This window comes from Aphis gossypii, unplaced genomic scaffold (genome assembly GCF_020184175.1).
Source record: "Aphis gossypii isolate Hap1 unplaced genomic scaffold, ASM2018417v2 Contig00709, whole genome shotgun sequence".
Taxonomy (NCBI): domain Eukaryota; kingdom Metazoa; phylum Arthropoda; class Insecta; order Hemiptera; family Aphididae; genus Aphis; species Aphis gossypii.
In genome coordinates, this window is record NW_026083241.1 from 15,393 (window position 1) to 27,917 (window position 12,525).

The window sequence follows — 12,525 nt, forward strand, 5'->3', positions numbered from 1 at the left end:
AATACTTTATACAAATTTTAGAATTTCCCGTTTAATTCCGTTTCTGGAATTCCAGTAGGAATTCCTCGGGAAATTTGGAGGACTTCCTATAATACTTTATACAAATTTTAGAATTTCCCGTTTAATTCCGTTTCTGGAATTCCAGTAGGAATTCATCGAGAAATTTGAAGGACTTCCTATAATACTTTATACAAATTTTAGAATTTCCCGTTTGATTCCGTTTCTGGAATTCCAGTAGGAATTTCTCGGGAAATTTGAATGACTTCTTATACTCCTTTATACAAATTTTAGAATTTCCCGTTTAATTCCGTTTCTGGAATTCCAGTAGGAATTCATCGAGAAATTTGAAGGACTTCCTATAATACTTTATACAAATTTTAGAATTTCCCGTTTGATTCCGTTTCTGGAATTCCAGTAGGAATTTCTCGGGAAATTTGAATGACTTCCTATACTCCTTTATACAAATTTTAGAATTTCCCGTTTAATTCCGTTTCTGGAATTCCAGTAGGAATTCATCGAGAAATTTGAAGGACTTCCTATAATACTTTATACAAATTTTAGAATTTCCCGTTTGATTCCGTTTCTGGAATTCCAGTAGGAATTTCTCGGGAAATTTGAATGACTTCCTATACTCCTTTATACAAATTTTAAAATTTCCCGTTTGATTTCGGTTTCGGAATTTCTGTAGAAACCTGGAAAATCTAGAAAATCCGGCACTATGTATCTATTATTATTGTATTGTTTAAGTAAAGAGGTATGATATATTAATTTACACTTTACAGTATATTATTAATAATTCAAATTTTTAAATTTCATATTTTTGAGTATCGAAAAATGTTTAGATTAATTTAGAGTAAGTATATTTTTAATTAATATAATACGTTTTTAAGACGTCATATTGATTATTTTAATATTATATTATTATCTATAATAAATGTTCGCGTATCAACAATCGTTGATGCGGGCCGACCACATATATTAATTTATAGTACACACTAGTACACTACACATTACCGTACTGCAGTAGACACTAGACACGTACAAATTCGGAGGAGATGAATAAACGCGTTGGACGGTATCTTTTATCTATGGTCTTCTTTGTCGCTGGCTGTAATATCGCCGTTTATGCACCAATATCCTATATTTGAGCTATATATAGCCTATAATATTTAAAAACTTGAATGGCTCGTGTTACAAAACACACAAACACCGCTATCCATGCCTTAATTCCCACCACCCGGCGAACACCACTACGAATTATTAATGGTCCGGCGAAATCGACCCCAGTAACAGCAAATGGGTATGTGCCTTGCACCCTTTGCTTCGGCAGAGGAGCCATAATTGGCTCTGTGAACCGTGGTCTTGAGCGCACGCATCTTACACATTTTAATACGATAGAACGAGCAACCGCTCGCCCTCGTAACGGCCAATACTGTCTCCGTACTTCAGCTAACAACGCTTGAGGACCGCAATGTAACTGTTCCGCATGCTTTTGCCTAAAGATTAGCTGCGTGACCTTGTGCTCAGCTGGTAACACTATCGGATGCTTGTACGTCTCAGGAGCCTCGGCATTATTCAACCGACCACCAACCACAATCAATCCATTCTTCATAAAGGGATTTAAGCTTCTTAATTTGCTCCGCACGCTTATTTCCTTACCTTCTATGAAGGAGTGTACTTCCGCACAAAACATTTCACTTTGAACTCTTTTTAGTATCCACCCTTCAGCTCGCTTTAGCTCGCTCACAGAGTGATACGGCAACTGAGATGCAGATTTCCGATCCTTCAAATACTCCATAAAGCGTAAAAGCCAGGAGACTCCTCGCTTTAATTTGTTCCAATCAGAGTAATGCTGTATGATAGCGTGCGTGTTCTTAGCTACCATCATAGCTAGCCTTACGTCTCTTCTTTCCGGTAGATCTTGTTCCTTCAATACTTGTTGTACTCTTGGAACCCATGCACTTTCTTCCATCCTTAACCAGCTCGGGCCTTTCCACCATAGCGTCGATGTAATTAAAGCTCGTGCGCTAATCCCCCGTGATATAGCGTCTGCTGGATTATCCTTCGTATTTACGTAATTCCATTGTCTAGTGTCCGTTAATTCTAGGATTTGATTTACTCTATTAGACACATACGTCTTCAAACAACTAGATTGAGCATTTATCCATCCTAATACCACCATAGAATCTGTCCACAATCTACATGACAGACAATCCGTGTCCCAAGACTTGGAAACTTTCTGGATCAACTCAGCTAAACACAACGCTCCGTTCAACTCCAATCTTGGAATAGTTGTGCCCTTCAGAGGTGCTACACGGCTCTTTGAACATAACAGATGTGCTTGCCAAACACCATTCTGCCCCACGGAGCGAAGATAAATACACGCACCATAAGCCACTTGTGAAGCGTCACAAAATCCATGGACTTCAAAATATTTCTTTTTTGCTGTCAATACTCCTCTAGGAATGGCCAATTCTTTTAGCTCTTCGAGTCCAGCGTAGAACGATGTCCACTTCCCTTGCATCTCTTCAGATATAGCGCAGTCCCAGTCTGCCTTTATTTGCCATAACTGCTGTAAGAAAATCTTTCCGACTATCAAAACGGGCGTGAGGAACCCTAAAGGATCGAATACACGATTAAGGTCAGACAATAACATACGCTTTGTTAATTTAGGTCGTATGCAAATACTTGGTGTAATACTGAATCGAAATTCGTCGGCCATGGGCTTCCAGCATAGGCCTAGCGATTTCACCGTATCATCATTATCGATTTCTAATGAAAACAATGGATCATCACTACATTTACCAATCTGCTGTCTTACATATTGCGAATTGGAACACCATTTTCGGAGGGGTAATTTTGCAGCATCCAAAATAGTAGAAATATCCTGCTGCAACTTCACACAACCTTCTTCTGTATCATGCCCCGTCATAAGGTCATCCATGTAAAAGTCCTCTCTAATAGACCTGGACGCCCACGGGTACTTTTCCCTTGCATCTTCTGCCACCCTTACCAGACATTGTGTTGCCATAAATGCTGCTGGAACCGTACCATACGTTATAGTTAGTAACCGAAATGATCGCAACTCTTCACTAGGGGAAAAACGCCATACTATCCTCTGTAGATCGCAATCCTCGGGATCCATCTTGACTTGGCGGTACATTTTTTCGACGTCCGCCATCAGCACGTACTGATGCTTTCGAAACCGACTTAGAATGGTAAACACATCGTCCTGTACAGTTGGCCCACATAATAGAATGTCATTGAGTGACTTCCCTTTCGTGCCTCTGGCGGAAGCATCAAACACTACCCTGACCTTCGTAGTTAAGCTGGAGGATTTGACAACCGCATGATGCGGTAGATAGCAAACTCGTTCTGGAATGGTAAGTTCGTCCACTACTTCTTCCATATGATTCATCTCTAAGTACTCTCTCATGAATTTTACGTACTCCTCGCGCAACGTCTCATTCCGAGCTAATTTCTGCTCTACACTCAAAAATCTAGCTCTAGCCATATCTAAAGTGTTACCGACGTCTTCTATCTCCCCCTTTATCGGTAAACGCACTATAAAACGGCCATCCCTACTATCTTGTCGAACTGTCGCCGAAAAGTGCTGACTTGCTTGCACCTCTTCTTGACGCTTCTTGTTGTTTTTTGAGTCACGTCCATATCTATCTTCTTCCTTTTTACTTAGCGACCTCCATTCATTCTCCAACATTTCACCAACTGATCCAACTCCTAAAAGGCATGCAGCTCCTACGCCACCTGTCACGATCCAGCCAAATTTTGAGTCTTGTAATTTAATGGTATCCATGCCAACACTGATCCGCTTCGCTTCTAATATATCGTAAAACAATCCAGCCCCTATTAAAAGGTCTATTGCGCCGGCCTTAGCAAAATCTGGATCCGCTAAGTCATCACGCAATTCTTTAGAGAGATCCATTCTATCTAACGCCACGGGGCAAGCCGCTAAGTTCTCCACTATGGCTGGTAATACATAACAAGATAAACTCAAGCTAAAATTCTTGACAGTTGATAACACATTAATGTCTAGAGCTGATGACGATTGAATTCGACCACCTCCAATACCATGAACAGGCATTTCTGCCTTTCTACTAGATAGTTGCAATTTTTTGAAGAACTTTCTTGAAATAAAATTTACCTGAGAACCGCTGTCTAATACTGCTCGACATTCTCGATTGCATCCATACCGATCAGCGACTTGAACAAGTGCTGTAGCAAGAAACACATGATGGCGAGTAGAACTAGCCAATAAGGCAGCACCTGAACCCACTGAAGAATCCTCTGTTGGTAATACTTCCTCATGATCCACCGTGCCACTTAGTAGACTAGTATTTTTAGTATAAACATTTCTTTCAAAATGTAACAATGTATGATGCTTCTGGTTACATACATAGCACTTGTATGTCGATTTACACGCATCCGCGCTATGAGCGGGTGCCAGGCAGTTAAAACACAGACGTGATTCTCTAACCAACGTTAATCTGTTACTCACTGTTGCAGCCTTGAACTTGTCACACCTAAACAATTGATGACTACCCGAGCATTGCGGACATCTAACACTTCCTTCCGTTACCCCCAAACTTTTTTTTGTGCTAAAAGATTTTTTTGAAGTATCATTACTGCTGGGAACAATTATTGATTTCCTCATAAACGCCTCTGAATTCTCAAACGCATTAACACGAATTGAAAGAAACCTTTCGAGGTCTTCGTATTTTGGTAAGTCATTATTGATTCTTCGTAATTCCCAATCCTGTGCAGTCGCACCATCCATACATGAAGCAATAATGGTCACCAGCCAAGCATCCCATTGTTCGACGGGTTGATGTAATGCCTGGAGTGCAGCAACGTGGGTACACACATGAGCATGGAGTGCTTGAAGTGCTTTGGCTGACGGTGCTTCTACCTTTGGACTGTTTAATAATTCCCTTATGTGGGCCTGTATCACAAGACTTCGATTATCATACCTTTGTTTTAATCGCTCTATGACAACCTTATAATTGCTATCGCTTATAGGAATTGATTGCACCAGTTCCGATGCTGGTCCCTTCAAACATGAACGCAAATACATAAATTTCTGCGCTGGTGAGTACATATCCTCATCGTGCACCATAACGCGATATACATCATAAAATGATACCCAATGCTTTATATCACCATTAAAACTCGGCAATGCGATGGGCGCTAAATTTGGCTTATTACTTCCAGTGGTTCTGAAGGAAGAATTTAGCGCCGTCGAGCTCTGAGGCTTGGCTGCATTTATAATTTCTTGGATCCTTGAACGAAGGTCAAAGTATTCTGTCTCAAAACAATCACGTTCTTCTTCCTCCTTCTCGGCATCCTCGGCGATAAGCTCTAACTGTGCTTGTATATCTTCGAATTTCTTACAAATACGAGGAAGCTCCTCCTGACGAAACTCTAACAGGGATAGAGCTTGCTCCAATGGATTAAAATTATCCACGAACTTCCGCACGCGCGTGAGAGACGCCTTCACTACACCTCGCGACCTTCGAAGCTCTGATAGCACTCTTTGCGTAGACTCGTCTAACACCATCTCCCTATTAGCAACTCAACGACGAAAGAAAAAACAAGCTCAAAAAAAAAAAAAATAAATAAATAAATATGTTCAACGCTAACCCTGATACAAATTCAGCGTTCCAAATTATCCCTAATACAGAATAAAATTAATGACAAATTGCGTAACAAGTTTCAAATGTAATGCAGTAAGAATATTTATAATGACAAATTAATTTTTGTTGTTAAATTGCTATATTTCCTAGATAATTTAATAATAAAGAACGTAAGCCTAACGACTAACTCACGCTACACCATATAAAACAGAATATTACCCAACAACATATAAAACGATCACGTCGAGGTCACCAAAATGTACGGGCCGGGTACGGACAATAATAGGCCGTGGCGCCCGGTCACCAAAATGCTTGCCGTTGCACTCACACACCGACCGACCTGTGTAAGTGTGTGCGTGTAGGTATAGCGACTCTAAGGAAGTGGACGGGGTCGCCGAGCAAGACCAAAGAGTGCTAGTGTGTGGTGGTGTGTGTAGGTGTGTATAATTGTGGTGTGTATACTTAAATCTAGGATGAGTAGGTAATTCAGTAAAAATGGTAACGCAGCTTGGTAATGATAGGTAATATAATATAATAAAATAGTAGACTACGGCCCTTTTGGCCCAACAGATAAAAATATATAATAATATTAGTTGCCGGTTCGGCACAACCAAATATAATAATAAAAATAATTATGACAAAATAAATACCAATAATAAATTAATACGAATAATAATAATAAATAACTAAAAACTCACAATTTGTGGAGCACTGCTGGCCAGCCGCTACCTAAAAGCCTGTATAATAATTGCACACACACAAACACGGAACAATTTAAATATAATACACAAAAAATAAATGATATAGGTAGGTAACAAATAATTTTAGCTTTAAAGTATGGTGATTTGCGCCTAAATAAAATAATAATGATACTGTGACGATTAGCGTCTACAAAATAAATACAGATATATAAAAAGTGGCGATTAGCGTTCACACAATAATATAACAAGAAATACAATAATATTGAATATGAAGTAAATGTAACAAAGTAAATGTGGCGATTCACGCCTATAAGGAAAATAATAATAACTATGTGGTGATTAGCACCTACAAAATATTACATGTATAATATGAGTGGCGATTCGCGCCAGCACGATATTATATAACAGTATAACAATGCGACGATTCGCGTTACAAAATTGTATAAACAAGATGATGATTTACACGCACGAAACTGTTACAGTTGTAAGTATAAAAAGGGTGGCGACTGCACCTACTGAAAATTACAATTTTTCGTAACAGAAACAATACGGCGATTAGCGCACGTAGACGGTATTGCGATGACACTGGAGTTAGAACTGGTAATACGGCGGCCGTGTTATAATAAATAATAGTCGCCAGCCGATCCGGCGGCGTGCGATAGCGATTTAATCTGCATATTATATAATAATTCACAATACAATTATACAAAAATAAAAACATTAATTATGTGATGTGTGTGTGTGTGTGTGTGTGTGTGAGTTTGGTCGGCCGTGATGTTATCGCTGTTATGCGACGCAAGAGCACTAAACACGCTTATTCTATAACATACTAAATATTTAGTATGTCTGGAAGTCGGTAAGATATCAAATAATACAATATAATATATTAATATTTAATAATAATACAATACAATACATAATTATATTGAAATAACTAATTATTATTTAAGTGCGTACTCTTTAAAATATATTAGGTATAAATGGTATAATATTATTTGTTATGTTATAAGCTTATAACTTATTACTTATGGTAGGAGCGTGCTGAATAATTTCCAGATCTTAAGCAAACTATACCACTGATTGCCTATTAATACCTATCTTAGCCAATAATTTAATATACAATATTTATAGTATTTATTTTTCTGTTTGAACGTGAGAAAAAAAAAACATAAACTTACTATTTTGTTTTATTCATATTTTTATATTTATAAATTCTCATTTTGTGTTCTAGTCTATAATAATAGACTCTCTATTTATCAAATTAATTGAAGTACCAAATTATACTTTATTTCAGATCATTGAAAAATTACAATGATATTTCTAATCGTCAACGTAGACGAAGGATTGCTAATGAATTATCGAATATTGATCATGATTTGAACACTTCAAATAGTATTGAAACTGTATCAACTAATTTAATTTTTCCTATTCCGTATAATATTCCTGTTCCAATAGAACCTTCTAAAAATATTGAACCTATAGATATGTTTTCTGTTCCAAATGATATTGATAAAGACAATGTTTACAACACTTTTTCATACAATACACCTAATGAATTTTATGGATTTTCTAGTAATAATTTTTCAGTTACTTCTAATGTTTTTAATGTATCTACTGAACCATTAATGTGTAATTTAAATAATTCTGACTCATTATTATCTATTCATGAAAAACTATGTGCTTCGGCTATTAACGAAAAAATTCCTTTGAAATCTGTCTCTAGTTTACTTAAAATACTGCATTACCAAAGTTATAATGATTGTAAAAGTCTTCCTCTTGATGCTAGAACTTTACTTCAAACTCCACGTACGACAGAAACAAGAATTGTTCATCCAGGTTTATACTGGAATAATGGTTTAAAAAAATGTCTTTTAAAGTATTTAACTGTAATTAATCATCTGAAAAATGAGTCCAACCAATTGGATATTATTATAAATATAGATGGATTACCTATTAGTAAATCATCAAATAGTCCATTTTGGCCAATTTTAGGTAGTATATTTAAAACAAATTATGTCTTTCTAATAGATTTATATCATGGTTACAATAAAAAGCCGTCTGATATTCATCAATTTTTGGATGACTTTATTTGTGAAACTAATCAATTGATTAGTAGTGGTTTAACTTATAAAGGTCAAAAATACAATGTTAATGTAAAAATTTTTTGTGCTGATGCACCTGCAGAAGCTTTCATTATGAATGTCAAACATCACAGTGGTTATTCTAGCTGCTCTAAATGTGATGTTGAGGGTGAATATATAAGAAATAGAGTGTGTTTTCTTGATTTTATTGGTAACAAAAGAACTGACATAGATTTCTTAGAACATAAAGATACTGATTACCATCAGGGTACAAGTCCACTTGAAAAGTTACAGGGTTTTGGACTTGTAAGTAATGTTCCATATGATTATTTGCATTTAGTTAATTTGGGTGTGTTTAAAAAAATGATAAATTTATGGCATACTGGTGAACTAAATGTTCGATTGTCATCTCAAATTATCAAACAAATATCTGACACTCTTGAAAACATCAGGCATAATGTTCCCTTAGATTTCCAAAGAAAACCACGGTCAATGTTGTATTTTAGGCAATGGAAAGGCACAGAATTTCGACTTTTGCTTAACTATACTGGACCAGTAGTATTTAAAAATGTGTTGCGTTCAGATGTGTATAATAATTTTTTAACTCTTAATATTATTATGACAATTTTAAATTCTAAAATGTATTGTGAAAATTCACAATTCATTAATTATGCTAGGAAATTAGTATCACATTTTGTAACATCATTTAAGTCTCTTTATGGAAGTCATAATGTTAGTTATAATGTACAGGGGTTGTTACATTTAGTCGATGATGTTGAAGAATTTGGACCTGTAGATAATTTTAGTGCGTATCGATTTGAAAACTATTTAGAAAAATTGAAAAAAAAAATTCGCAAAGATGATAAGCCGTTACAACAAATAGCTAGACGCTATACAGAGATAGAAAACAATTTGAAAATTGATAGTTTTAATATAATATATAATAATGAAATTAAATATAAAAAAAAGCACAGTGAAGGACCTCTTTTAGATGAATCTTAATAATAATAATTATATTCTACTCTATTATTTATTATTTATATTTATTATTAACTTATCGTAAAGTCCTGTACTATAGTTTCCACTTTATTACAGGTATTCTATATTTGATCAACCTCCTTGGTATTGCAACGTGCTCTGATACTTATATTAAATATAATATATGAATTACATACCATAGCCAACAATAATCTAACATTGGGGGTGCAACAGACACTTTTTGATGAGGGTGCAACAATTATTCTTATAATTGGATTCTAAAAGTGAGCAGGTGATATCAAGTACAGATTTTCCTAACCGTGAACGATTAACACATTAACGTAGCAATTGTCGATCATCAGCGGCGGCGGAACGGCGTGAGAACGCTAGCCGCAACGAAAATATTATATTATAACAATTATATTATGCGGCGGCATCGTGCAGGGTCAAAGGCAGATCATCGCACGTACGCTTGCCACCCGGTAGAATAATATAGAAATATAATTACCACCCGATAGAATAATATAGATGTCAAAATGACGCACGTCGTCGTTCAGATAACGCAAAGCGTGGGAAGAAGCGGATGCAGGTGCAGATGACCATCAGGGACCTGAAGGTACCGCGGGAGTCCCTGGACGATATATAAGGGGGCCCAGATTAGGCACAATTCAGACGTGATCCACCAGAGTTAGCGCAAGCACCTTCACGTCACCCAGTTTAATATTTTATGTCTCCTGGACTCAGAATATTTTTCACAAGTTTTATTAAATTAATTAATTGGACTTAGAATAATTTTAAATAAAAAACACTTAGAATAATTTCGAGAGTTCAATTATTTCACAAAACCTTTCCAAATCGACATCATTCAACTGATTGTACGTGGCACGTTACAGTATATATTATCTGATTGAACATTACTTATATGATTATTCGTGTTATAATTTCTTGTATTATTTGTACGTTGAAAATTATTATTATTTAGTCGTGAAAAATTATAATTATTTCTATTATTAGAAAAATCGTTCCTGTACCTATAATTTTCTCTTTCTGAATTATATTCTACTTCTTCTGCCTTCGCCAATTGCTTAGCTACCTATAATGTTTTAGGATTTCGTGCCTTTACAATTGTTCTTATAGGACTTATTAATCCTTTTATAAAAATATTCAGTGTTTTATATTTTATTAAAATATAAAATTAATATATTTTATTTTTTTTTTTATTTTTTATTTTTTTTTATTTGTACTTTTAAAGTTACGTTAATTACTTTTGCTTCTGATTCCTCTTTATCAAGTGTACACGCAGTACATAATTTATAATACAATTTTTCTACTTTATGACAATAATCATTGACGTCCTCACCATGACGCATCTTAATGGAATTTAATTGTATCTGCAAACTTGAAGCGGTTGTCGTATCTTCAAAAGCATCCATCAAATAACTCTTAATGTATACCCATTTCGTAACATTTTTATATTTTATCATTTCTAATGCTCTACCGGATAACCTAGTTGTTATATATTTAACTAAAGTCGGTGCGCATTTTTCTTCAACCAAATTTACTGCCATATCACATGCATTTATGAACGGATAGATATCGTCTTCTCCCGTACACATAGGTATAAGCTTAAATGCTTCCTCTAATTTTATGGTAACCATTTTCTTCACACTCGGTTTTCTACCGAACATTAACTCAGTGTGTTCAAAATCGTCCGTAACCTTGATACGTGTAACCTTTTTATTGTCTAAACTTAAACTTCTCGCTAAGCTGTGTTTTATTTTCGCAATCTGGCGTTCACTTGGGCTTCTAAATAGACTAGGGCGTTCTTTCCGGCTTTCAGTAGGGCTAGGGCTTTTACTAGGGTTGGGCTTTTACTAGGGCTTCTCAAATTAATCAACTGTTGGGTTTTATTTAATACTTCTAAACTCAAATCTGGAGTTTCTAAAGACGTCTTATTCGATGGATTAGCTACTTCCAAAGGAGATGTACCTGTGTTCTCCATAAATTGCTTTCACACTCATTTGATACCTTTTACAATCAACTATAATAATAATATAACTCAATAATATATCTCAATAATATATGCCCTTTAAAAATTCTCAATAATAATCTCAATAATTCAACAATATGCCCTCAATAATAATATAATAACTCAATATTTCTCAATAATAATTCAAATAAATCAATTGCCCTTTAATAATCAAAAAAAAAATTCCTAAATAGTTTTTTTACGACCTACTTAAATATATTCAGTTACTTAAATGATACTTCTTAGGTTTTATACTTTTGTAACATATATCTGTGTAATAATTTAATTAACTATTCACTCACAATAATGCGATGTTCGTTGATGTTGTCATCCTGTCTGATACTTTCTGCAACGTTGAATTGAATGGTCTTCTCTTCTGCAGTTATCAGCGAGGAAGAGTGCACAATCTTCCTTGTTGATAGTAGCCTTTGACAGTTTGCCTCCTTGAAAAGTGAATTCTACCGACTGCGCCAAATTGTTGCGTGCTAGTATCAGATTTGAATCCAAATGGTTAATTTGAATGAAAGTTAAGCTTAATAACGAAATATGTCTTTATTGCATATAAATAAAATACATGTAACAAACAAAATAAGTTGTTGATAGCTTTGGTACATCTGCCGTTGCTGGTCTTCGGGCTCCCTTATATATTGTGGTGCGTCTCTTGTTTACGTCGAGTTGCCGCCTTCTGAGTAAAACCAGGTATCCTTGTAGTTGTTGTTGCAAATTCGGACACGAATTTGAGAATGTGCAATAACATCTCAAATGCATCATTAGTGCACTGTAATTATTGGTGCGCTTACTATCCCGACACGTGTCATGGTCATAGTAGCATCCGCATTACCCTCGACAAGAGGCATGGTCATACTAACTTAGCCTTGATAGCTTGTAGATATCTTATAGATATCTCGTAGCCCATAACAACATGAACAATGGCAGACTGTTAAAGCCATAGATAATACATAATATGTATTAACATATAATAATCATATAATATTATAATATATATTCAGTACCGGATTTATAGGAAGGCGATCCAGGGTATGCCCCAGGCGCTTATCATTAAAATTATCATACAATTTCAAATT

The 12,525-nt window shown here is 35.5% G+C and overlaps 1 protein-coding gene across 1 annotated transcript; it reads right to left on the reverse strand.

The window, feature by feature from the left end:
• Positions 1-1,138: 1,138 nt before the first annotated feature.
• On the reverse strand, positions 1,139-5,575 carry LOC126555102 (uncharacterized). Its single transcript, XM_050210065.1, has one exon. It carries the CDS (start codon positions 5,573-5,575, stop codon positions 1,139-1,141), a length of 4,437 nt encoding a protein of 1,478 aa, XP_050066022.1.
• Between the last annotated feature and the right edge of the window lie 6,950 nt (positions 5,576-12,525).

What these genes read in the sequence shown, in the direction of transcription:
- LOC126555102 (XM_050210065.1), bottom strand. Translation starts at nt 5,575, where the DNA reads ATGGTGTTAGACGAGTCTACGCAAAGAGTGCTATCAGAGCTTCGAAGG.